The 26658-nt window shown below is 43.1% G+C and overlaps 1 protein-coding gene across 20 annotated transcripts in view; it reads left to right on the top strand.

Annotated features, from left to right (window-relative positions):
- Positions 1–252: 252 nt before the first annotated feature.
- The window catches only part of armc9 (armadillo repeat containing 9), a 117005-nt gene continuing 90599 nt past the window's right edge, over positions 253–26658 (top strand). For 4 of the 20 annotated variants that reach the window (XR_013497009.1, XM_078207446.1, XM_078207428.1 and 1 more), the window contains exons 1-4: positions 301–376; positions 10492–10580; positions 13152–13277; positions 23428–23616. Coding sequence is in view for 19 of the 20 variants with exons in the window: in XM_078207446.1 (XP_078063572.1) it covers positions 10530–10580; positions 13152–13277; positions 23428–23616 (366 nt within the window). In the remaining variant the exon portion in view is untranslated. Of the gene's footprint in view, positions 377–9159; positions 9260–10491; positions 10581–13151; positions 13278–23427; positions 23617–26658 lie in introns of all 20 variants that reach the window. The other 16 variants (XM_078207418.1, XM_078207437.1, XM_078207382.1 and 13 more) reach the window with 10 other exon arrangements.

Genomic DNA, 26658 nt, shown 5'->3' with positions numbered 1-26658 from the left:
CCTTCTGCGCTGCAGTGATTCTATGAAAGTGGGTCTAACGAATATTCCTCTCTGTCCACCAATCAAAGCTGAAATTAAGCCACAAAATTCACTCAAGCACCGTTAAAAAAAAACACCGGAGTGACCACTGCGATTCAGTGGCGAGACACGAAGTGAACAACCTCCTCCCCTGCCGCAGCCTTTGCCCAGAGAGGGGCGGGGCCAGGGGAGCAGACACTTTGCGACTCTTTACGACAGTTTCGGGCGGGGGGGGGGGGTCGGTTGATGTTTGCCGTCGGGGGGGGTTCGGGTTGTCAAGGAGGCACTTCCGGTGGTTGGCTGGTGATCGCCATGAATGGGTCTGACTGGAGTGGCTGATCGGAGTGGAGAGTGCAAGGTATTCGTGCTGAAATTCATCCATTCCCGGCAAAGAGAATCGCCTCTCACGATATAGAATCATATTTCAATGGTGGTGGCTGCAGATTGCCAGCTCCACACTCACAGTGACAGGGGCTCACCTCGCCAGTCTCCTCTCCAAACTGCAGCCACCAGCAGCTTTCCCTTTAAACTGGCTCCTCGTGATCGTAGGAGCAAATTTTTTTTGCTGCAGATGTTTGTAGGAAAGCAGAAAATGCTGGGAAATCTCAGCAGCTCTCACCGCATCTTTTAAAGTTTATTTATTGGTGTCGCAAGTAAGGCTTACTTACATTAACACCGCAGTGAAGTTACTGTGAAAATCCCCTAGTCGCCACACTCCGGCCGGCGCCTGTCCGGGTACACTGAGGGAGAATTTAGCATGGCCGGTGCACCTGACCAAGCACGCCTTTCAGACTGCGGGAGGAAACCGGAGCACCCGGGAGGAAACCCACGCAGACACGGGGGAGAACGTGCAAACTCCGCACAGACAGTGATCCAAGCCGGGAATTGAACCTGGGTCCCTGGCACAGTGAGGCAGCAGTGCTAACCACTGTGCCACCATGCCACCCTCTGTGAAGAGAGAATAGAGCCAATGTTTCTAGTCAGGATAACCCTTAGGATCACAGATGCTGTCAGACTGGCTGGGATTTTCCAGTATTTTCTGCTTTGGTCTTCATGATTTTAATTGGTTTGTCTTTTCTGATGATCTGAATAAGGAGACACCAGGTTCCACTCACCTCCCTTAAGTGTTATGGACCCAAGCAACAGTGCCCCCTGTTTAAAAGGGTACAACGACAATAAAAACCCAAATAATTTGTATTTATATAGTGCCTTTAATGTAATTAAAATGTCCCAAAGTGCTTTACAGTAGCATTATGAAACAACATGTGACAGCGAATCACATAAGGAGATGTTAGCTCAGATGATGAAAAGCTTGGTCAAAGAGCTGCATATTAAGTGACTTAAAGGTGAATAGTGAGGCAGAGAGGTGTAGGCAGGGAATTCCAGAGATGGGAGGGCTAAACTACCTTTAAAGTGAGGTGCTTTTGACTTTCTTTTTCTGCTGCAGTTAGTAAAAGTACTGTGTTGTTGGAGGAGCATTCAAAAGTTATTGGAGGCAGAATGGAATGGTGCTGAATTTTTCAAGGGGTTCACTGGAGTTTGAAGCCCTGTGAGAAGAAAGCTTGTTCTCATTTAGGGCGACTATGGCTGCACCCCTCTTGGCCTGCAGCACTATGGGGTGATGGAGCAGAGGCGGCAGAAAGGGTGAACTGTGCAGAGTTGGAGATGTATTCTCAGCAAGAAACTGTACTCACCTAGATTGTTCAGAGGACACTTCATCGATCTCCACCTAAGTGTGACTTAGTGTCCGAGGTGGTTACACTTCACCAAGGAGGTAGACAGAAAATTGTGCGATCTTCTCCAACCAGATCAGTAGTTGCAGAGCAGGGCAAGAATGGCATTGCAACTGGACTTCAGGATCACTATGGTGTTCAGTTCCTACACCCCAAACTCCTGTCAGGCTTGAATTTGGAACACCTCCAACATGTCAGTTTACTGTGCATCTCTACAATGGTTGGGGCGGGGGTGTCACAGAGGCCCAGCACACAAGGAGAGAAGATGTAATCAATTTCTCAAAGCAGAGAGCAGTAGGGGGAGTGAGCATGTGGTTTTGCCAGGGGAGCATGCTTCCCAATGGTGCAGGGAACTATTGACTGTACAGACTTAGCTGAACAAGCAATGCCTCACAAAGGGGAGATGTACTGCAATCGCAAAGTGTTCACTTTCTTGAAAGTACAGTAGGTATCCAACCATATGCAGGGCATAATGTTGATGAAAGCTTTTTATCCTGCTAGTAGTCATGATGCTTTCATCCTGAACCATTCAGGCATTCCCACCATATTCAAGTCATCTCAATGAACCAGAGGATGGCTGCATGCTGACAAGGGCTATCTGCTCTACGCACACCGACCCCGCCGACTATGGCAAGGTCTGCAAGACATAACAGGCTACAAGATGAAGACATGTAAAATCGCCGGCTCCAACGCCCCTCTCCCTGATGAGCTCAATGCATTCTACGTCCGTTTTGAGCAAGAGGTCAGCGAGAGCATGCCCTCCACCCTGGGAGCCCTGGGTGAACCTGTATCTGTGGTCACCTTTGCAGATGTCAGAGCAGCTTTCTTGAAGGTCAACCCACGGAAAGCGACTGGCCCGGATGGGGTACCCAGATGAGCACTCAGATTCTGCGTGGATCAGCTGTCGGGGGTATTCACAGACATCTTCAATCTCTTTTTACAACAATCTGAGGTCCCTATCTGCTTCAAGTAGACGACCATCATCCCGGTACCTAAGACTAACCAAGCAGCGTGCCTTAGTGACTATTGGCCGGTGGCTCTGACATCCATCATTATGAAGTGCTTTGAAAGGCTAGTCATGGCACAAATCAGTTCCAGCCTCCTGGACTACCTGGATCCATTACAGTTTGCCTACCACCGCAACAATTCCACAGCAGACGCCATCTCCTGGCCCTGCACTCTACCCTGGAACACCTAGATAACAAGGACACGTATGTCAGACTCCTATTTATTGACTACAGCTCAGCCTTCAACATCATTATTCCCATGAAACTCATCTCCAAACTCTTTGGCCTGGGCTTCGGCACCACCCTCTGCGACTGGATCCTGAACTTCCTAACTCGCAGACCACAATCAGTAAGGATAGGCAACAACACCTCCTCCACGATCATCCTTAACACCGGTGCTCCACAAGGCTGTGTTCTCAGCCCCCTATTATACTCCTTATACACCAATGACTGTGTGGCCAAATTCCCCTCCAACTCAATTTTCTGGTTTGCTGATGACACCACCGTAGTGGGTCGGATCTCAAACAATGACGAGACAGAGTACAGGAATGAGATAGAGAATCTGGTGAACTGGGGCGGCAACAATAATCTCTCCCTCAATGTCAACAAAATGAAGGAGATTGTCATCGACTTCAGGAAGCGTAAAGGAGAACATGCCCCTGTCTACATCAATGGGAACGAAGTAGAAAGAGTCGAGAGCTTCAAGTTTTTAGGTGTCCAGATCACCAACAACCTGTCCTGGTCCCTCCATGCCGACACTATAGTTAAGAAAGCCACCAACTTTCTCAGAAGACGAAGGAAATTTGGTATGTCAGCTACGACTCTCACTAACTTTTACAGATGCACCATAGAAAGCATTCTGTCTGGTTGTATCACAGCTTGGTATGGCTCCTGCTCTGCCCAAGACTGCAAGGAACTACAAAAGGTTGTGAATGTAGCCCAATCCATCACGCAAACCAGCCTCCCATCCATTGACTCTGTCTACATGTGGCTCCCATCCATCCCCTGATAACACGTGGACAGCACTCATACAAGGAAAGCCATGCTGGGAATGCCAAGGAGCAAACTGTTGGAATTCTAGATTTGTTCAGCTGCCTGGAATGCTCAGGGGGAGCCCTACTACAGTTGCCAGAAAGTGTTTCCAAACCCCTGGTTATCTGCTTTCTAGGCAATCTGGTTCTCATGAGGGTGTGGTCCTTTTCACCAGGCATTCGGCAAGCACCTCAGGAGGGGGATAAAGACGAGGAGGAAGGAATGAAGCACCCAGGGCAACATTGCTCCCAATGGGCTGTCCATGAGGGGCTAATTATACTGAGGTTCCCCTGAAAACATCCCCACATCACAGTTGTGCCACAATTCAGTCTCCTTCCATTCTTCTGCCATATTCCATCACAGTGAACCCTTGAGCAAATTCATAAGAATATAAGGACTAGGAGCAGGAGTAGGCCATCTGACCCCTCAAGCCTGCTCCATCATTCAATAAGATCATGGCTGATCTTTTCGTGGACTCAGCTCCACTTACCCTCTCGTTCACCATAACCCTTAATTCCTTTACTGTTCAAAAATTTATCTATCCTTGCCTTAAAAACATTCAATGAGGTAGCCTCAACTGCTTCACTGGGCAGGGAATTCCATAGATTCACAACCGTTTGGGTGAAGAAGTTCCTCCTCAACTCAGTCCTAAACCTGCTTCCCCTTATTTTGAGACCATGCCCCCTAATTCTAGTTTCACCCGCCAGTGGAAACAACTTCCCTGCTTCTATTCTTATCTATCCCCTTTATAATCTTATATGTTTCTATAAGATCTCCCCTCATTCTTATGAATTCCAATGAGTATAGCCCCAGTCTACTCAGTCTCTCCTCATAAACCAACTCTCTCAACTCCGAAATTAACCTCATGAATCTCCTCTGTACCCCTTCCAGTGCCAGTATATCCTTTCTCAAGTAAGGAGACCAAAACTGTATATTGTACTCTCGGTGTGGCCTCACCAGCACCTTATACAGCTGCAACATAACCTCCCTGTTTTTAAACTCCATCCCTCTAGCAATGAAGGACAAAATTCCATTTGCCTTAATTAATTGCTGCACCTGCAAACCAACTTTTTGTGATTCTTGCACAAGGACACCCAGGTCCTTCTGCACAGCAGCATGCTGCAATTTTTTACCATTTAAATAATAGTTCATTTTGCTGTTACTCCTACCAAAATGGATGACCTCACATTTACCAATGTTGTATTCCATCTGCTCGACCTTGTCCACTCACTTAGATTATCTATTTCCTTTTGCAGACTTTCAGCGTCTCTGCACATTTTGCTCTGCCACTCATCTTAGTGTCATCTGTGAATTTTGGCACACTACACTTGGTCCCCAACTCCAAATCGTCTATATAAATCGTAAACAATTTCAGTTTCAACACTGATCCCTGAGGCACACCACTGGTCACTGATCACCAATCAGAAAAATACCCATTTACCCCCACTCTTTGCTTTCTGTTAGCTAATCAATCCTCTATCCATGCTAGTACATTACCCGTGACAACGTGAACCGTTACCTTATGCAGCAGCCTTTGGTGCGGCACTTTGTCAAATGCCTTTTGGAAATCCAGATACACCACATTCACAGGTTCCCCATTGTCCACTGCACATGTAATGTTCTCAAAAAATTCCACCAAATTAGTCAAACATGACATGCCCTTCATGAAACCGTGCTGCGTCTTCCCAATGGGACAATTTATATCCAGATGTCTCGCTATTTCTTCCTTGATGATAGATTCACGCATTTTCTCTACTACAGAAGTTAAGCTAACCGGCCTATAGTTACCCACCTTTTATCTACCTCCTTTTTAAAACAGTGGTGTCACATTTGTTGTTTTCCAATTTGCGGGAACCACCCCAGAGTCCAGAATTTTGGTAAATTACCACGAGTGCATTTGCTATTTCCCCTGCCATCTCTTTTGGTACCCTCGGATGCATTCCATCAGGGCCAGGAGACTTGTCTACTTTTAGCCCCATTAGCTTGCCCAACACTACATCTTTAGTGATAATGATAGTTTCTAGGTCCTCACCTGCCAAAACCTTCTTGTCATCTATTTTTGTCATGTTATTTGTGTCTTCCACTGTAAAGACCGACACAAAATACCTGTTCAATGCCTCAGCCATTTCCTCTTTTCCAGTTATTACATCTTCTCATCCTCGAAAGGACCAATGTTTACTTTAGCCACTCTTTTTTGCTTTATATATTTGGAGAAACTTTTGTTGTCTGTTTTTATATTCTGAGCTCGTTTACTCTCATAATCCATCTTACTTTTCTTTATTACTTTTTTCGTGGCTTTCTGTTGACCTTTAAAGATTTCCCAATCCTCTAGTTTCCCACGAATGTTTGCCACTTTGTATGCATTTTCATGCACAAAAAACCCCAGAAAAACCATTCTGTGGCAACTTTATCCAACAGCACTTGCAATAGTACAAAACTGAACTATTCACCCTGGTGCATTTGCTTATTGTGTATGTTTTTGCCTGCCCAGTCAGTGCTCCTATGCTGCAACATGGCTGATGGAAAGTTGCTGAATTTCAGCGAGGGACTGCAGATGGTCTTGGAGGATGCCCTCAAGTGGCTTTGAGGACTTGCGTTGGGACACCACCTCCTCATATGGGTAGCAGCAGTCTGGACTGGTTGGTTTACAACCATCAGCAGGGAATTGACAGAACAGTAGTTGTGGAAGCACAAATGCTACTCTCCTTAAAGTAAAGTAAGTAAGTTTATTTATTAGTCACAAGTAAGGCTTACATTAGCACTGCAATGAAGTTACTGCGATCTTACCCTAGTCGCCACACTCTGGCACCTGTTCGGATCACTGCACCTAACAGCACATATTTCAGACTGTGGGAGGAAACCGGAACACCTGGAGGAAACCCATGCCTGCACAGGGAGAACGTGCAGACTCCGCACAGTGACCCAAACCGGGAATCGAACCCGGGTCCCTGGCACTGTGAGGTGCCAGCGCTAATCATCATGCCACCGTGCCCCTTAGTAAGGAGAGCAAGTTCTTACACCACTGAGTTGCTACCACTTCCCTATGGAGGTGCCTCAGCAATCCGAGTAATTGGGTGAAGCATAGATTTCACAGAACCTGCATGACCCTTTGAATCCTTGTATCTGCAGCCATGATGGCAGCTGTCTAAGCTAGAATGCAATGTTGGGTTTGCACAGCAACAGGGGGCTCGCTCATCACCTCAGTCTGAGCTTTCACTGAAGCACTGAAACATTGGGTGACTTTGGCCTGTGTTATAAAGGAATCCGAGGAAGCATCAATCACCAAAAACTGCGGTGCCTGCAAATTCTGCTATGGAGTCGATTGATACTACTGTGCTGGAAAGGTTGGCCTCCAAGCTTTGTGTGAAGCCCTGTGTCAAGTAATCCTAAATCCGTCTTGACTCTGACAGCAGTTTCTGTGGTAGGCCTAGGCCTGCCAATGCACCAAGCATCTCTGCGTTGATTATTGTCAGCCTTCACTTGTACACCATCCTATTGAAGTCATCCTCTGAGTGCTCTTCAGCAAAACCCATCTGCGACCTCTCCCTCTGGGGAGCTGGTACAAATACCATCTTTTCTCTCTTTCCCTCTGGCTGGCTGCAGTCCATATGTACCTGGTGACTCACCACATTTTGATTTTGCCTCTATGCTACCTTTGAAAGTACTTGCACTTCCTGTATCTGAAATGGTGGCTGTGAGTATTAGGTCAAATGAAGATGCTTGCTTCATCATCGTATGTCTGCTCATGCTTGTAGCTTTCATTATGGTTTTGCACTCGCTGATTAACCCGAGATCTTGGGTATCTGAAATGCTGAAACAATGAGTTTGGGTCAGGGAAGAGGACTTGGCTGGAAAGCAAGAGGTCCATGTCACATGATCTGGAGTTTGTACTTCATGTCAAATAATGGATCGAGGGAAAAGTGAGATTTGAAACTGCGTAAGACAGGAACATATCTTCATCATCATCATGGATGTTCATTGGTTGCAATGGCCTTAGTCCCAGCTAGGCAAATAATTCTCAGTGGCCTCCTCTAAGCCTGTCTCTCTCTGGTTCTCTACTGCTGCTCCTGTTCTGTGCACCTTGACCTGCAAAGGAGATCAAAGTGTTTCAGTGAGTATGTTGCATATATATACCTGTCTTAGCTGAATAGCTGGCAGTATGTGAAGCTGTGAGATGTGATTGAGGGATTTGCAGCAATGGTAAGTGGGTGAAGGTGAAGTGTTAGCATCTGAATGTTAAGATCGAGTCCTGATTGCTAGACATTGCTACTGGGTGAGTGATGGAGTTGTGGTGCATTGAGTGATTGTATACTAGGTGGTGGTGGATAGGAAGAACATTTGAAGAAGCATACACAGACCTTGAGCCACTAGTTGGATGGCATTGAATCACTTGTGGCATGTAACCAGGTCCCCAAGGCTACACTCCTTGAATTGACCTGTGTGGCTAACTGATCTTATCCATTCCTAAGGAAACATGACTTATTCTTTCTTTCCACTCCCTTGATTCAGATCGCTATTACTCGGGTTACAATTACAGGGAGGGTTACAATTACAAGGAAAGACAAATTGCCAAGGTTACATCAGAGGAGCCCTCGCTCTGGTTTACTCCATTGGTGATCTTATTCCTTCTGAGAAATACTTCTGGAAACAATTCTACCATCTGCTGTCGCTAGAATGCCCCTCCCCTTTAAGAGATGTAAGCTAGTTCTAATTTGTGTTCATTGTGTACACTCCTGGACACCATGCTAGTCAGCAATGCCTTTAGCAATGGGTTACACACCACAATCAAGTGATGAGCTGACAGCATGAAGCTTGCATCACCTTGATCAGGTATAGGATAATTGCAATCTCTGCAGCTGAAAACTGGTACCCTCCAGTTTTTAGCTTCTTATTTCACGTGAGTGAAATCCATTCGCACCTTTCAGTGAGCAGCTTCATCAACTGGAGTTTTCAGTCTCTAGGTTTCAACAAGTTCCTACAACAAAATGAAGTGTACCATTGTGTGTAGTATATACCATCACTGCCATAATTATATCTGCATTCCCCAGGTCCCCAAGCTGTCTAGCACAGGCCTTTAATGGTAGGTTGAGTTTCTTTAGTTCATATTTATCTAAATGCACGCTTCAAAACAAAATTACAAGAGGAAGTCAATCATTTGCAATAGTTTGAATTTTACTTCTCAAGTTTTGGTCAATGATAGTGAAGATACTAATATCAATAAGTGATATGAATAACATGGCAAAAGGGCATTCAGTGCTTAGTATTATAGAGGGTAGACTAATGATGCTCCTGTTATTATAAAAAACAATATTTATTTGAGGAAGTATATTGAACAATGCTGCTTTGCTTCTACCTTTGTGTTACTACAGAATACATTCTTTGAAATAGGGAAGAGGAACCAAAGACTCAAAAGTTACAGTGGTGTCACGTTTATCGGTTTTTCACAGGCTGGGAATGAGTAATATTTAAGTGAGTGTAGTGAACTAACATGTTCCCTGATTTCTTCCATGTCCACCATACCACCAGATAGAAATTATAACAGTAAATAAACACTTCTTTAGCCTTTTCTTAAATTACAAGGTTGCTATAGTTACAGTTAGGGTGAAAGACAAATTGCCAGTGTTGCAAATATTTTTTATTGGTACACAGTTTTTAATTTGTATACAACAATCAGCCCCACACGAAGCAGTCTAGAACAGTATCTATCTCAACACGTTCTGGAGAGATGAGATTTTACTTCTCAAGTTTTGACTAATGACAGCAAAGATACTAATATCACTACCTTCCAGTTTTTAAAATTCTCTATTTACCAATTGTTTTGGAGTTTATCCTTGTACCATCTCTTTTAAACTCCTCTTCCCTATTTCCTTAACCTTCAACTGTAAGGACAAGATAATCATGATTTGTTATCATTAAGATTGAGACTATCTGATTATCTGGCTCTGCCTATCCCTCCCTTAGAATGCTGGATCCCAAGCTCCCTTGAAAACCACTCACCCTTCCTGTTCGCTCCAGCCCTGAACCGGTATCATTAGTTACTGTCCTACCTCCCGTCATGCCCAATCACAGCTTACATGTTCCATGAAGCTCACTTCCTGCTCCCTCAACCCTATTCCCATTAAACTGCTCACCATCCAACTTCCCTTACTTATTCACATGTTAGCTGATATTGTTAAAGATCCCTGTGCCGCCCCTCTCTCTTTCAATTCTACTGTCATCACCATTCTCTTCAAAACTAAACCCTCTGCCCCAACACCTTGCGAACTACTAAAGCTATTTGCCTGAGCTCCATTGACCTAAATACTCAGAAACTCATGTACAACAAATTGCTGTGACATATGCCACTTTATGTTGCATGTTTACAGACGTTATTTATACATAAGTACTGTAGTAAAAAAAAACTTAATTTTTTAAACTGTTGTGTTCCTTGAGATATTCTCGATAATTTGCTATCCATTTTTAAAAAAAAATCTTAAATATCTCTCCCAAGTAAATGGCCAGACACAGTGACTGATATGTTAGCAGTTTAGCTAAGCAGAGTTACGCTCATTTTCATGCAATGGTCTAAATTCTTATAAAACTTGAATTTTATGGTGATTAACTCATGCATTTTATGTTCAACTTTTACCCAAAGTCATTTGAACTCCACAGACCTTTGGATTATTTCTTACTATTATATTTTAATTGTCTTCTTTTTACAGATTGTTGAGCTACAAGACAGCAGTTTATTCCATGAATCATGGGGGACAACTTAGCACATGAAGCTGAGCTAAATGGTTTGGTAAAAGAGGTGGGTTGACAGAAACTACATTGGCAAGGGTATTGCGAGCCGTATACATTAAAATTGGTAAAGTTAAATGTTGACGAGTCCACATTTGCTGTCAGAATAATGGTGGAGACAATGGTGCTTGCGATTATTAATGCATGAATAGTAGAGAAATTTCAGTGCAGTAGAATGGCAGATGCATAGTTAAATGTGGTTCTCCAAAAGTTGTACAGGTTGCCTTCTCCACCATTAGTTTTGCAGAAATGACATCTTGTTCTCTGGCTTATTGTTGAAATGTGTTGAACTTTGTGATGCTTCTGTATTTTTGTGGTAAGTGTAAACTAGACTCGCCAGAGAAAATTGGATCTTGTCCATTTCAATCTAGGTACTCATTTACCAAGGTGGTTAAGTATTAATTACTGCCAAACAACCTCTCTGGCTATGAAAATGAACTACTTCAATTGTGAAGTCTCATTCTTTTTGGTTTTAGTTGTTGATGATTCTTAAAACATCAAATTTGAAATATAAAGTATTTTTCCATTCTGACATTTTTTTTATCCCTCCCTCTTAATCTAATTTTCCCTTCCCTCTATTTCTTTTTCTGTATGTTAAATTCACTCATTCTAATTAATACTTCCTGCTCAGTCCTTACATTGTTCAATTCACATTTCTTCAATCCGATTGTACACAGTTGTTAGTTCTGCTCACTTGGATCCGACATGTCTGGCTTTCCCTTGTTGGACATCAGCTTCCACTTTCAACAACCATGCAAATATCATGCAAAAATTGAAACACTTCAGTATGCAGAGAGATGTAACCGCAGAATCCCTGCCAGCCACAGTAAATTATGGTCCATGATGGTTGAAGGAACTGGTTTGAGGGAGGTTTTCATTTTTATACTCAGCCCAATAATATAGGAAATGAAAGTGAGGTGATGTGAAATTATCAGATTGCATAGGTAAATACAGAATTATTATAATCTTGCAACATTGATTGAGTAGCTTAATGTAACAAAATCTTTTTTTTGGTAATTTTATGTGCTTTTTGGAAACTGGGATAGCTTTGCCTTCCCTTGCTGGAGAGAGTGAGCAACATTACTATCATTGAGAGCATTCCACTGTTGGACAGGTATTAAATGGACCCCAATGGTATATGCAGTATCTGCCTTGAGCCACAGGTGACATGCTGCAAATGACTTCTAGCCAGATTAAAACTTTGGAGCACAAACTGCCTAAAGTTTGGTTTCAGTTCAGAATCTACTCATCTTGTGCCTGAGGTTTGTGATGTATGAACATTGGGGAACTTCTCTACAGAGGTTTTATATTATGTTGAAAACTGTACTTTATTTTAAATCATGTATATCTGTTTCAAGGAGAACTTTAGAATTGCCTACTCCTGACTTAATTTTACTATTTGCTTGTCAAAGCTATCCCAGTTTCCAAAAAGCACATAATATTACAAAAAAATGATTTTGTTGTTTTAAACTGCTTAATCAATGGTCCAAGATTATAATAATTCTGCATTTACCTATGCAATTTGATAATTTCACATCACCTCAGTTTTCTATATTATTGGGTTAAGTATAAAAATGAAACCCTTCCTCAAACCAGTTCCTTCAATTATCATGGACCATAACTTACTGAGGTTGGCAGGGCATCTGCGGTTACATCTCTTTGCATGTTTAGGAGTTTTGATTTTTGCATGACAAATTGCTGCAGGTGCAAGTTGATGCGCGACAAGGGAAAACCAGACATCTCGGATCCAAGTAAACAGAACTAACAACTGTGTATCAATCAGATTGGGCGGCACGATAGCACAGTGGTTAGCACTGCTGATTCACAGCTCCAGGGACCTGGATTCGATTCCCGGCTTGGGTCACTGTCTGTGTGGAGTTTGCACATTCTCCTCGTGTCTGCGTGGGTTTCCTCCAGGTGCTCCGGTTTCCTCCCACAGTCCAACGATGTGCGGGTTAGGTTGATTGGCCATGCTAAAATTGCCCTTAGTGTCCTGGGATGCGTAGGTTAGAGGGATTAGTGGGTAAATATGTAGGGATATGGGGGTGGGGCCTGGGTGGGATTGTGGTCGGTGCAGACTCGATGGGCCGAATGGCCTCTTTCTGTGCTGTAGGGTTTCTAAGTTTCTAAGATTGAAGAAATGTGAATTTGACAATTCAGTTTAACCACAAAATTGAGTAATTGACCACAGTTTACCACAAGAACATTCAAATTATTTTTATCTTTCCTACTCAATCCTCCTCCTCCTCCCTTCAATTTTAAATTTTCTGTCTTTGGTTCCTATACATTCTCAGCCAGAAGCGATGGCTATTAAGCTGTTGTGCCCTGCCAGTGTTATCATTGAACTGGCTGATATTACATTCAGATATACTTAAAATCAGAGAGAGTAATATTATTCAGTGGCTTCTCATGCAATATGCAAATCATTTTTATATCAAAGCAGATATTAATGTTAACATTTACTGATTAACATTTTTTTATCCAGTAACATTAAAAATTGAGTTAAACTGGAATATTAAAATTATCAGGAAATATTTGATCTGATTATCACAAACTGAACGAATTTTCTCTTCTCAATCAGTATTTAAAGTTTGCTGCTTTTGAGGAAACGGTGAATGTGTTTGATAAGGAATGCAAAAGCAAGGGAAAGGCAATCCCGAAACCACCAATGAATGCTAACCGAGATGTTAGGACTTCACACATTCAGGTAACCTTCGAGTTTTCTTGGGATCAGCAGTTGAGAGACTAATGCTACAATAATTATTATTGTCTGATGCTAAAGCTATGGTAATTATTACTTTTTGAAAGATGGTTTTGGACATTATTCATGATATGGTCTGTCTGTTGCAAAGAATCACCTGTGATATCCTGCTTGTTATATCAGTTACTGGTACAGTTTCAATTTGAATGACATTACAAGGAAATTCATTTTTTTAAATTTATTTTTCTGTTGAATAGCAAACAGATTTAATTTAATCATCTCAGTTCCAGGACATCACTGCAGGAATCCCTCAGGGTAGTGTCCTAGGCCCAACCATCTTCAGCTGCTTCATCAATGACCTTTCCTCCATCTTGAGGTCAGAAGTGGGGATGTTCGCTGATGATTGCACAATGGTCAGCACCATTATCAGCAACTCCTCAGATATTGAAGCAGTCCATGTCCAAATGCAGTAAGACCTGGACAATATCCAAACGTGGGCTGACAAATGGCAAGTAACATTTGCACCACACAAGCGGCAAGCAATGATCATCTCCAACAAGAGAGAATCTAACTATTGCCTCTTGACATTCAATGGTATTACCTCACTGAATCCCCCACTATCAACATCTTGAAGGTTACCATTGTCCAGAAACTGAACTTGACCAACCATGTAAATACAGGGGCTACAAGAGCTGCTCAGAGGCTAGTAATCCTGTGGTGAGTAACTCACCTCCTGACTCCTCAAAGCCTGTTCACCATCAGTAAGACACCAGTCAGACCATAAGACACAGGAACAGAATTAGGCCACTCGGCCCATTGAGTCTGCTCCGTCATTCAATCATGGCTGATTTTTTTTCTCATAACCTCTGATCCCCTTATCAATCAAGAACCCATCTATCTCTGTCTTAAAGACACTCAATGACCTGGCCTCCACAGCCTTCTGCGGCAAAGAGTTCCACAGATTCACCACTCTCTGGCTGCAGAAATTCCTGTTTAAGAAGATTGTCCATTCAGCCTGAGCTTGTGCCCTTTGGTTCTAGTTCTTCCTATTAGTGGAAACGTCCTCTCCACGATGCACAATGGAATACTCTCCACTTGGCTGGTGAGTGCAGCTTCAACAACACTTAGAAGCTTGATGCCATCCAGGACAAAGCAACCTGCTTAATTAGCATCCCTTCCACAAACATTCACGCCCTCCACCACTGACAAACAGTGATAGCAGTGTGTATCTATCTACAAGATGCACTGCAGGAACTCACAAAAGCTCCTCAGACAGCACCTTGCAAACCTAAGACCGCTACCATCTAGAAGGTCAAAGGCAGCAGACATGTGGGAACACCACCACCTGGAAATTCTCCTTGAAGCCACTCAACATCCTAACTTAGAAATATATCTCTATGTCATAGAGAATGTCATAGAAACCCTACAGTGCAGAAAGAGGCCATCTGGCCCATCGAGTTTGCACCGACCACAATCCCACCCAGGCCCTACCCCCTTCTCCCTACACATATACCCGCTAATCCCTCTAACCTACGCATCTCAGGACACTAAGGGGCAATTTTTTAGCATGGCCAATCAACCTAACCCGCACATCTTTGGACTGTGGGAGGAAACCGGAGCACCCGGAGGAAACCCACGCAGACACGAGGAGAATGTGCAAACTCCACACAGACAGTGACCCAAGCCGGGAATCGAACCCAGGTCCCTGGCACTGTGAAGCAGCGGTGCTAACCACTGTGCTACCGTGCCACCCGTTCCTTCATTGTCCCTTCATTGTCCCTGTTCCTTCATTGTCACCGAGTCAAAATTCTGGAATTCCCTCCCTGGCGGCGCTGTGGTGCACATACACCACATGGAATACAACAGTTCAAGAAGGCAGCTCAACACCACCCTCTCGAGAGCAATTAGGGATTGGCAATAATTGCTGGTCTAGCCAACGATGCCCACAATAATATATTTTCTCTGTAATAGAAGAATCTTTTCCTCTTGGAATAACTGTTATCCAGATTTTTTTCTTATTCAACTTAATGAATTTGGGTACCTTTTCTTCCCTTTACCTTCCTTTTCTCAAAACAGCAAACATTACTGAACATGGGGCTATGAACAGCCCTCTGAGACTTCAGCCTAGTGTGATGGGGAGGGGGAAGGTGTGTTTGTAATATGTGTATGTTTTTTGATAGAGGGTGATATTAGAACTGAACTTCATTCTATTAGCAAGGCTTAATGGATAATGATAAATAGGGCAAAACCTGGTAGTGTTTTCCTTCTTATACACTGGGGCTTATGAAGATCAATTGTAGTGATTTCTGACTGTCTAGTATTGTCTAAAGACCACAGAACTTGAACCTTAGACCTTCTTAATCTCACAATGTAACATTGCGAGATGCCATGGGGCAGCACGGTGGCACAGTGGTTAGCACTGCTGCCTCACAGTGCCAGGGACCCGGGTTCGATTCCTGGCTTGGGTCACTGTTTGTGTGGAGTTTCCACATTTTCCCCATGGCTGCGTGCGTTTCCTCCGGGTGCTCCGGTTTCCTCCCACAGTCCAAAGATGTGCGGGTTAGGTGGATTGGCCATGCTAAATTGACCCTTGGTGTGGGGAGGACTGGCTAGGGTAAATGCGTGGGATTGTGGGGGTGGGGCCTGGGTGGGATTGTGGTTGGTGAGGGCCTGAAGGGTCGAATGGCCTCCTTGTGCACTGTAGATTTCTATGATTTTGCCCAGTGATTATTGTAAGAGGTTCTGAGACCAGACAACTTCCAGACAAGGAGACGCCTGATGTAGTGGTGTCAGGACAATTTATTAAGTGACAAAAGGTATACATAACAGACAATCGGTTTCCTAGTTTAGATGGTTCTTGCTTCCCACTAACTGATGGCACAAATGGCTCGTGATTCATTTTCTCTTCTCTTGCCATGTTATCTTCAAATCTGTGCAACAGTACTCTCCAAATCCATTTCTTTAACTCCCTGAAGCCTTGGGTTTTTCTTGTGTTGTTATGTTCTGATCTTGTTATCAGTCTGTCATTACTTAGATTAATCATGGGTAATTATGACCCATGATTATGACGCACAGTCATGACCCAAACAGCATATCCTTAACACATTTACAATCCATCCATACTTGTGCTTCTGATTAACTCAAGCTGTTGTGGTAAAATATATGATTACTCAAGTCTGAGAGTTCGGGTAACAAGACTTTTATTCACAAGCATGCTTGAGAGAGACAGCCTGTTTCTACATAGCTGCAGCTGTTCCCTTTATCTCACTGATAGCTCATGTCTGTGCTTCTTATCAAGCTTTTGCTTCCCAATCCTGTGAAGGTCATTAAGTTTATGGTTGTCACTTTTCCCACACCATCATGCTGAGGAAAGAGCTTTAATAGCTACTCTTTTCAAGCTGTTAATTCTCATAACTACATTTGACTACTTCAAACCTATTAATGTTGGATTATTTCAATTACCCCCCACTTCAGTCTGCTGATCAGGCACTACCTGGCCCTGGTGAGCCATTCCAACAGAAACTCGAGAGATCCTGCTAGCAACCAGCATGCTTTGAAGCTGCTGCCCTATCATTCTCTTACAGCTTTGTGTAAGTCCTATTGACCTAAGCTAGGCTGAGTACCATCATTGCATTAAATTGCAAAATCTTCTAGATGCTCCTGATTTTTTTGTTTCCTGGGAGGAAGGTGTCAGGAGCAGTGAATACCGAGGTATACCTTTTATTGGCCGGCATTACCATCTGTACTGCTTGGGATACAATTAACCTCTGTAACAACAAATATGGAAACTAACTATTAAAAGTGCAACAGACACAATGGCTGCAGTTACTCTCCCTACTTCCCACCAACAATACTGCACTCTTGCCATCTTGGCCCTATTACTGGCTGATTGCGCCAATCTCTGAGTCTTTCCTGTGGCCAGATTCATGTGCACCCTTCCCCTCATAATGGCTGAGGGCTTTGTTCAATGACACCGTCCTCATAGTGGTCAGAGCGCTTTCCACTGCTGCCCGAACTATTCAAATCAGTGTGTCATCGATGTTTAACATGCTGTCTGACCATGGACTGAGGGCCCTGCTTGTAACATGAAAATCGTCCAATGTAAAGGAATCGGTGATCTGTAAGCAGAAGATGTGATTATTATCACACACTGACCCTCCATTCGGAATCTTATCCTTTCTCTCAGGAACATCAGTCTACAGGGGGAGGTTTGGACTGTCTTGAGGGGGTCCTTCGAGAGAATTAACTGACATCACAGTGGCAGAATAATTTCTGGTAGATTTTAGGGTTTTAATGATGTAATGTTGTGATTCAGTACAACTCTCAGAATCCTACGTGGTCCACCCACCAATTCCCTTCCACTCCCAGGAGTTTGAATTTCTATCCACCCTGATATGTTCCGTTATTATGTTCCTGTGGTATATTCATCCGAAATGTTATTGTGTCTCCCATACCTCCTGTCATGGGCTGTGTAACTACTATTACCTGTTGTTCCTCCTGTAAGTTGATATGGTCTAGTTTCTCCACAGCCTGCTTTGTGTTGAGGTGCAATATCAAATCTTACATCTTCAATATCTAGTTTAACATTATCCACAAGTTTTGAACCAACATGTCACATGCCCTCCTCTTAGACTGTCAGTCAGTCATATTAGTGATTTTTAACCCCTCTAGTATACCTTCCCCTGTGCTGTGAATAGCAATCCTCCTGTGGTCTCTTTTGCATCCCCGCAGGCAGAAGCGCTGTAACTTATGTTTTGCCTTTCAGCCAGTAAGGGTCAGGATGAGGTTGGTTAAATGGTAGGTCATTGTAACCATAGAACCATTGAAAAGTTACAGCACAGAAGGAGGCTATTTGGCCCATCTTGCCATGCTAGCCCAAATAACACCCAAGTGCCCTTTCCACCTTGCTGCTCTCAGCCCATAGCCCTGTAGCTTACAGCACTTAAGGTGCAGATCCAGGTACTTTCTAAAAGAGTTTAGGGTCTCTGCCTCCACCACCAACTCGGGCAGCGAATTGCAGACACCCACTACCCTCTGCGTTAAAAAAGCTCTTCTTTGTGTCCCCTCTACATCTTCTGTCACTTATCCTGAATCTATGTCTCCTGGTTCTAGAATTCTCCACCAAGGGAAACAATTTTATCTTGCCCACTCTATCACTTCCCCTCATAATTTTCTATACCTCAATCAAGTCACCTCTCAGTCTTCTTTGTTCCAAGGAAAATAACCCCAACCTATCCAATCTCTCCTCATAGGTACACTTTTCTAGTTCTGGCAATATTATTGTAAACCTCCTCTGCACTCTCGCCAAAGCAATTATGCTGTTCTTGTGGTGTGGTGACCAAAGCTGTACACAATACTCCAGTTATGGCCTCATCAGTGTTCCAATTCCAATTCATGTCACATCACTTTGGGTTCCCACTTCTAATTACTCGATCTGGGGGTGGTGACATGGTGGCTGGGCACTGAGTGGGGTTCTGATAACTGCAAAGTGACAAACTAAAATGCTGTGTATTGTTATAACCAAGTTCATTAATAACATCTATACAACGCTCTTGACTTATTGCCCCCTCCAATTCCGGTTCCCAAACAAATGAGGACAAATCAGTCCGTTCCGCCATAATGTTGAACCCAGATACGGCACAGGAGTGGCACAGTGGTTAGCACTGCTGCCTCACAACGCCAGGGAGCCGGTTTGATTCCTGGCTTGAGTCACTGTCTGTGTGGAGTTTGCACGTTCTCCCCATGTCTGCGTGGGTTTCCTCCGGGTGCTCCGGTTTCCTCCAAAGATGTGCATGTAGGTGGATTAGTCATGCTAAATTGCCCCTGAGTGTCATTGGGATTAGCTAGGGTAAATGCATGGGTGGAATTGTGGCCGGTGCAGACCCGATGGGCCAAATGGCCTCCTTCTGCAATGGAGGATTTTATGATTCTATTATTCTAAGATAACAGGCTCAGGCTGATGTTGCATACTCCTTTTATATTCACATTTCCAGTCGCGTCATTCGTATTAAAAGGTCAGGGCAAAGTTACCCTCGTCGGTCTGTCCCCTTTTTGATAATATAACCTGAATAACATGATGTCTACTGGTACTGACTTCCATCAGAATTCCCAACACTTGATTTCCTTTTCCATTCTCAGCTCCCTCCTTTGGATAGCTGCACATAATGTTCTTGATGCAGATTGGTAGTTTTCTTGATGCTCACGGTTGCCACCTCCCATGCTGCTGTTATTATGAAGAGTGTGATTACTGTTGCTGTTCTCCAGATTGCCATTGCTCTGAGGATTTGTCTGAAACAAAATAGTTAAGCAAGCTGCTGGTTGCATTCATGCTGTCAGAAACAGACTGTGAGATATAAGGTTTCACCTGTGACAAATAATCCCAAGCATACATGTGTGTCTCTAGTCATCATCATTCAGTAAGATCCTTGCAATTGCGAGGTGGATTCAGATCATTCTGGTTTCCCCCATTATCTTATCCCTGCTTCTGGTATGGGCTGGGGGGGAACTGCTCCCCTTACTTCTTTCCCAGTCTGCTACCTCCTGCTGCTGTGTCACCCCGGTGATCATGGTGCAGTCCTACTTGTATCTCGCAGGCTCATTGACATGTAATACATCAGTAATACATCCACCCATCCTTTTTCCCATTCTCCATTCACCTGAATCCATCTTGTGGTAAATTGTTGTTAAGTACTTTTTGTTCTCCTTGACCTTCAATTGTCTCAACCAAGAATTCCTTGTGCCTTTACATTTACTATTTTTTACTGTCTCCTCCTGTCAGATTATCAAACTCAGTTTCCTTAAAGGTTTGTATGTAGTGTCCTTTTTCCCTGACTTTATTTCCTCATATTGTTTTACATCTACAGTAGTTACCATCTTGTCTTATTCACTTTGTCTGCAGAGACTTTATAGTCCAATAATGTATCCTCATAATATCTTTGAAATAGAAATCAAACACTCCTATTTGATTCCAGGCATTAACATGTTTTGCTTATTTGCCTTCTTTCTCTTTAACAATGTTTTAACCGATTAGATTGCGCCAATTTATGTTTCCATTAAAAAATTATCCCAGAGTCAAGTAGCAGTGTTGTTGAGCTGCCTTCTTTAACTCAGCCAAATATCTCCAAATAAAGCACAAGGGTCCTTTGTGCTCACCATGGAATAGATTAATTCATCATTCAGTATTTCAAGCTGTTATCAGAAAAAAGTTAACTCCCTGGTAGTCTGCAAGAGGATGGTGCAAAGCCTGGTTTGTTTCAAAACCAGGAAATTGTTATTTCTTTAAAGTATATTCAAATTGTAATTTTGGCCTGAATCCAATACGTGGTCCTCATTGTGAGAACTTTAACTTAAAGTGTTGAAACTCCACACACGAGTATCAATTTAGGGAAGAAAACACATTGAAGCTCACAGACCAATTCTTCATTGCACACATGTATCTATATAAAGATATGTATATTTCTATTCCTGTAACATTTATCTTGACTTAAAACTGGGAGGAGGGAGGAACTTTTGAGGCTGACTAGTATTATTGCCTTCCTATCAGGAGACAGATCGCTCCCAATCCCACTTTTTTTTATGCATTGCACCGGACACGAGAACTTTCAATACCATTTTACCACACTGGTTTTCTCACTACACCAGACACTGGGAAACAGTTTATACTGTTTTACCACATCTGTTTTCTCACTAATTTAGTTTGCCCTGGAAGCAATTACAATAACCCTTTCCTTCTTGTTTAACCAAGGAACCAAATTGTGCATGTGGCACTAGACTCTCTTTAGTTACTACACTCACAGACTCTTATGTTGGTTTGGATCCTCAAACCGACCCACAACTTTCCTGTTTTGAATGCTGACCACCCTATCTAATGGGTGATAAGTGAACATACTCACCTGTACTCTGCGTTTAATCTGGTGCCAATGTGCGATATTGTGAGGATCCTGCTGACTACGCCAACTTGTGTGGTAAAAGATATGACCAGTCAAGTCTATGAATTCCAGTAACCAATTCAAAAACATGCTTGGGAGACACAGCTTGCTTCTGCAGTGTGTCTCTCTAATACCAAGGCTGCGTAACATATTTATATCTTTTGGTTATCACACTTGCACTATAAAATGCCAATAAGCAGAATTATACAGGCTGCAACTGTTCCCTTTATCTCACGAATGACTCAAGTCGGTGCTACTTATCACACTTTTGCTGACCCAACTTCACAAGCCATACTGGCACTAATTCAATAGCAGAGCACACATCCAAAATTTACTTTTCTTCTACCAAAATGCTGAATACACATAAAGGAATCCATCTCTCACAAAGTATAAAAAAATTATACAAAAACAATAATAGGGTTCATATTTGCTACATTATGCAGGGCAGGGATTAAACATTGTGGTCAACCTCTCATGATGTCGCACATGAGGAAGAAAATACCAAGTGCAACATTCAAATGAAGCAGGATTGAGGTTGTGGAAATAATTGGAGCTGAATGGGAAAGGAGAAGTTCAATCATTGAACAGTGAAGGAACTAAGGGTGATGGTGAGCGGGCGGATAAGTGAAAAGATCAGCCATGATCTTATTGAATGGCGGAGCAGGCTCAAGTGGCCAGATGGCCTACTCCTGCTCCTAGTTCTTATGTTCTTAAAGGAAACTGAGGGGGAGGGCAGATTGAGGAGAAAGGGAGAGGAGAGACTGAATGAGTGGAAAAGGGCAGATGAAGAAAAAGGAAGGGGAGGACTGGAGGTAAGAGAATAAAGACAGGGAAGCTGCATCATCATAGGGGAGGAGGGTGATTATAATGGTCCCCCACCCCTCCCCCAACAAAACCAGTTTACAATTTGAGGACGGAGGGGATTGGGAAGTCGGGATTCTGCCTCATGGGTACACGCTGTGCTGAGATATTCGTCTCTTCTGCTGGGATTTATTTAATCTCACCATGCATTGTGGAGCTTTTCATGAGTTTCCCTTCCCTGCCAAAAATGGGCTATTCTGCTGCCAAGTGGCCAAACCAAGTGGAAAATACATTAGTAAGAGATGAACTGAGGAGATTTTCCCTGATGCTCAATGAATATGCCTCCAAATGGATAATCGTAAACATCAGGAAGTCCTTGGTTCAATCCTGGGTCTGTGCTGAGCTAGCGGATTTCAAGCAGTGCCTTGATGGGATGCTATAATTGTTTGAACACTGAACAAACTGTCAAAATCATTTGACAGAATATCTCATGGCCAGAACTTTCAAACAAGCGCCAAGATATAGCTAAGCTGGTGATGAGAAGAGCCTTCCCCTTCAAGTCATCCATGCACAACTGGCTTCTCACTGCTACCTTACATTGTCCTCAAGGTGGCTGTGGTGAGGAAGCGACATTTACTCATCTGGAATGTGCATTTGCAGGAGAATCTGGAAAGAGATGCAATGATTTTTGTGAAACTCTGTGAGTACACTCTGCTCTACAGACTGCTAGAAGTTTAACAACACCAGGTTAAAGTCCAACAGGTTTATTTGGTAGCAAAAGCCACACAAGCCTCCACTTCTCCACATCATGACTACAGAGTGTTCCCAGGGACGCACACTGAGACATTCATCAGCTGCCATTCCAAGCTCCAAGACTACATGCTGAGGGATACAGTGAAGCTTGCTGCAGCTGCGGCAAAGGCTCAATGCGGCTACAGCCACCACATGTGGCTCACCAACTATAGGACACCAAGAGGTTCTAAAACCCCTTGGGCTGTATTTAATGTTTAAATAAATTGTGCAATCTGCAGTGTTAGTGGACTGAGGCACCCACAAGTACCATGTACTGTATTGAATCAAATGGATCTGTAATACACTTCATGTGCTGCCACACTTATATATATTTTTTAAAAATGCATTACAATAAAAATACAAATGGGTGGGATTCTCCGACCTTGTCCGTGCCCATATTGCTGCACATGAGTATGGAGAATTTGGCCAAAACTTCATTCACTGCGACATGGTCAGAGGTTTTCAGCGTATATCTTTGGAAAATTGCTCCCAATGTTCACAGTCCTTTTAATTAATACAAGACCAAAGGGGCTGCAGATTGAAGGGGTAAAATAACTTATGACAAGATCAGTTTCAGTACACCATTAAACTTTTATGTAAAGTGGATGAAAATGATTTTTGTTCTTTTTTAACAGGAGGATTTGCTCAAAGCATTTGAAGATGGAAACAGAAAGGTATTTTTCAAACTGTGGGAACAGCACCTTCCACTTGAAGTTAGAGATGATGAGCAACTGCCTCAGAAATTGGAATTTTACCTTCATGTTCATTTTGCCATCTTTCCTCTGAAGAATTCTGGAAAGTCTGTAAGTTACAAAAATAACAAGGTAAATCGATTTTTAAATGTGCCTGAGATAGGTGCTACAAAATTGAGAGAACATTGTAACAAAGATTCCTGTGTCTTTGGTTTATGCATGTAGCAAGAATATTAATATATCCTTATAAAGATAATTTTAAAAAACTACTCCCCATTTTATTAGCAGAAAATAATATTCTTACCAGCATTTATCAAGATACTTGGACAATTAATTTGTAGAAGTATATCTTTCAAAAATTATTAAACTTTTGGAGATCTTGATTATAGCCTCCCTCTCTCTAGTAGATCACTCAGGTGACACAGATTCTGAAGAATGTCCCTGTGTATTCTGGAATGGTTCCATCACAAGCATCTGAAGTTGTGACTTCAGACTAATCTGAGAGTTGTCTTGAAACTGATCCACTGCAGGAAGCAATGTTAATCTGTAATACCTACTTGTCAGTGTGGGAAATGTACTGTTTGATATGAAGGATATTGAAAGGTGTAATCATCAACACTCACAAAGGTTTATACCAATATACACGCCTGCCTTTTGGAGTCTCATTAGCCTGCGCTATTTTCCAATGTACAATGGAAAGTCTATTACAAGGCATCCCAAATATAGTGGTTTATCTCAACAACATTCTAATTACAGGAGCTGCACGTGAAGAACACAGGGCAAACTTGGAGGAAGTTTTTAAGTGATTTAAAAATGCAGGGGTTAGGCTTAAATGGGAGAAATGTACTTTACAAGTAGGCGAAGTTATTTATTTAGGTTTTACGGTAGATGCAAAAGGGTTTATTTATTTACTAGTCACAAGTAAGCTTTCATGAACACTGCAATGAAGTTACTGTGAAATTCCCCTAGTCACCACACTCTGGCGCCTGTTCGGGTCAATGCACTAACCAGCATGCCTTTCAGATTGTGGGAGGAAACCGGAACACCCGGAGGAAACCCACGCAGACACGGGGAGAACGTGCAGACTCCACACAGACAGTGACCCAAGCCGGGAATCGAACACAGGTCCCTGACGCTATGAAGCAGCAGTGTTAACCATTGTGCCACCGTGCCGCTCCACCGTTGCACCCTTTGGAAGATAAAGTAAAAGCTATAAAAGAGGTTCCGCAGCCAGCAAACATCTCTGAATTAAAGTCATTTCTAGGAATGTAAACTATTATGGTAGATTTCTACAAAATGTATCTACTACCTTGGCCCCATTCCACCAATTGTTAAAGAAACATCAATGATGGAGGTGGGGAAACGACCAGAAAGAAGCATTCACAAAAATCAAACAGGCTCTGCAGTTGTCAGCATTATTAGTGCACTACGATCTAACCAAGCCCTTGTTGGTGACTTGCGATGGTTCACCATATGGAATGGGAGCAGTTTTGTCCAACTGAATGCCTGATGGAGCAGAAAGGTTTTGCCTCAAGGATATTGTCTGAGGTGTAAAAAAATTCCCAAATTGATCAGGAAAGCTTGGTGGTCATATATGCAGTCTTAAAGTTTCATCATACATTTGTGGTCGGCATTTTAAGATCATTTTGAACCACAAGCCATTGCTGGGCTTAATCAGAAAAGAAAAGTCAGTGCCGCCAGTAGCTTTAGCAAGAGTGCAAAGGTGGCCTCCCTTACTGGCTGCGTACAATTATACTTTTCAGCATCACCCAGGAATACAGATATCAAATGCAGTTGTGCTCAGCAGGTTGCAATTACCACAGACAGTGGCATCACTGTCAGTTCTGCAAGACATAGTGCTGGCACTGCATTTGTTCGAGACCTTGCTGGTCTCAGTGAAGGATATAAGGATGTGGACAGAAAGAGATCCAGCATTATTGAAGGTTAGAAAAATGGTATTGAAAGGATGGAGATATGAGAGGTCTGAGCTGTTAAAGCCCTACCATCAAAAGAGGATGGAGGTAACTTGTGAAGATGGGGTATTGTTGTAGGGAGTTAGGGTTATAGTCCTGCCCCAAGGCAGACAGCTATTATTGCAAGAGCTACATGACTGACATCCAGGTCAAAGCAGAATGAAATTACTAGCCAGAAGCTATGTGTGTTGGCCAGGCCTTGATACAGAAGTAGAAAGGATGGTGAGTCAATGTCCCAATTGTGAACCTCAACAGGCGTTGCTGCCGCTGGCTAATCTGCGCCCAGGAGTAGCTAGGAAGACCCTGGGCCAGAATATATTGATGTTGCGAGACTCTTTATGGGGCATGTGTTTTTGATTGTACTGGACGCACATTCAAAGTGGCTGGATGTCCAGTTGATGAAGTCCACAATGGCCACTACCATCATTGAGAAATTGAGAAAAATCTTTGCCATTCATGGGATCTCAGAGCTTTTAGAGCCAGGCAATGGTACATCCTTCACAGTGGAGGAATTTCAGATATTTGTAAAATCAAATGGCATTCGCCATGTTAGTTCAGCACCTTGCCATCCAGCATCAAACGAGTTAGTGGAATGTGCCGTGCAAACTTTCAAGACCTAAATGATGAAACAAGTAAATAGGTCTCTGCCTTTACGGATCACCAGCTTTTTGTTGTGTTACAACACCACACCAAATGTGACTATGGGGGTCATGATGTGGAGATGCCGGCATTGGACTGGGGTAAACACAGTAAGAAGTCTCACAACACCAGGTTAAAATCCAACAGGTTTATTTGGTAGCAAAAGCCACTAGCTTTCGGAGCGCTGATCCTTCCTTTTCTGCAGCGTATCAGGTAGACAACGTTGGCCGAGTCGCAAGAGTATGTACCGTGTACCTGGTGGATGGTGTTCTCACGTGAGATGATGGCATCCGTGTCAATGATCCGGCATGTCTTGCAGAGGTTGCTGTGGCAGGGTTGTGTGATGCCGTGGTCACTGTTCTCCTGAAGGCTGGGTAGTTTGCTGCGGATAATGGTCTGTTTGAGGTTAGAGGTCTTCAGGATAACAGTGACCACGGCACCACACAACCCTACCACAGCAACCTCTGCAAGACATGCCAGATCATCGACATGGATGCTGTCATCTCATGTAAGAACACCATCCACTAGGTACACGGTACATACTCTTGCAACTCGGCCAATA

Source organism: Mustelus asterias, chromosome 3 (genome assembly GCF_964213995.1).
Source record: "Mustelus asterias chromosome 3, sMusAst1.hap1.1, whole genome shotgun sequence".
Classification (NCBI taxonomy): domain Eukaryota; kingdom Metazoa; phylum Chordata; class Chondrichthyes; order Carcharhiniformes; family Triakidae; genus Mustelus; species Mustelus asterias.
Note: the sequence above shows the minus strand (reverse complement) of the source record. Positions and strands in the feature narration are given on the sequence as shown.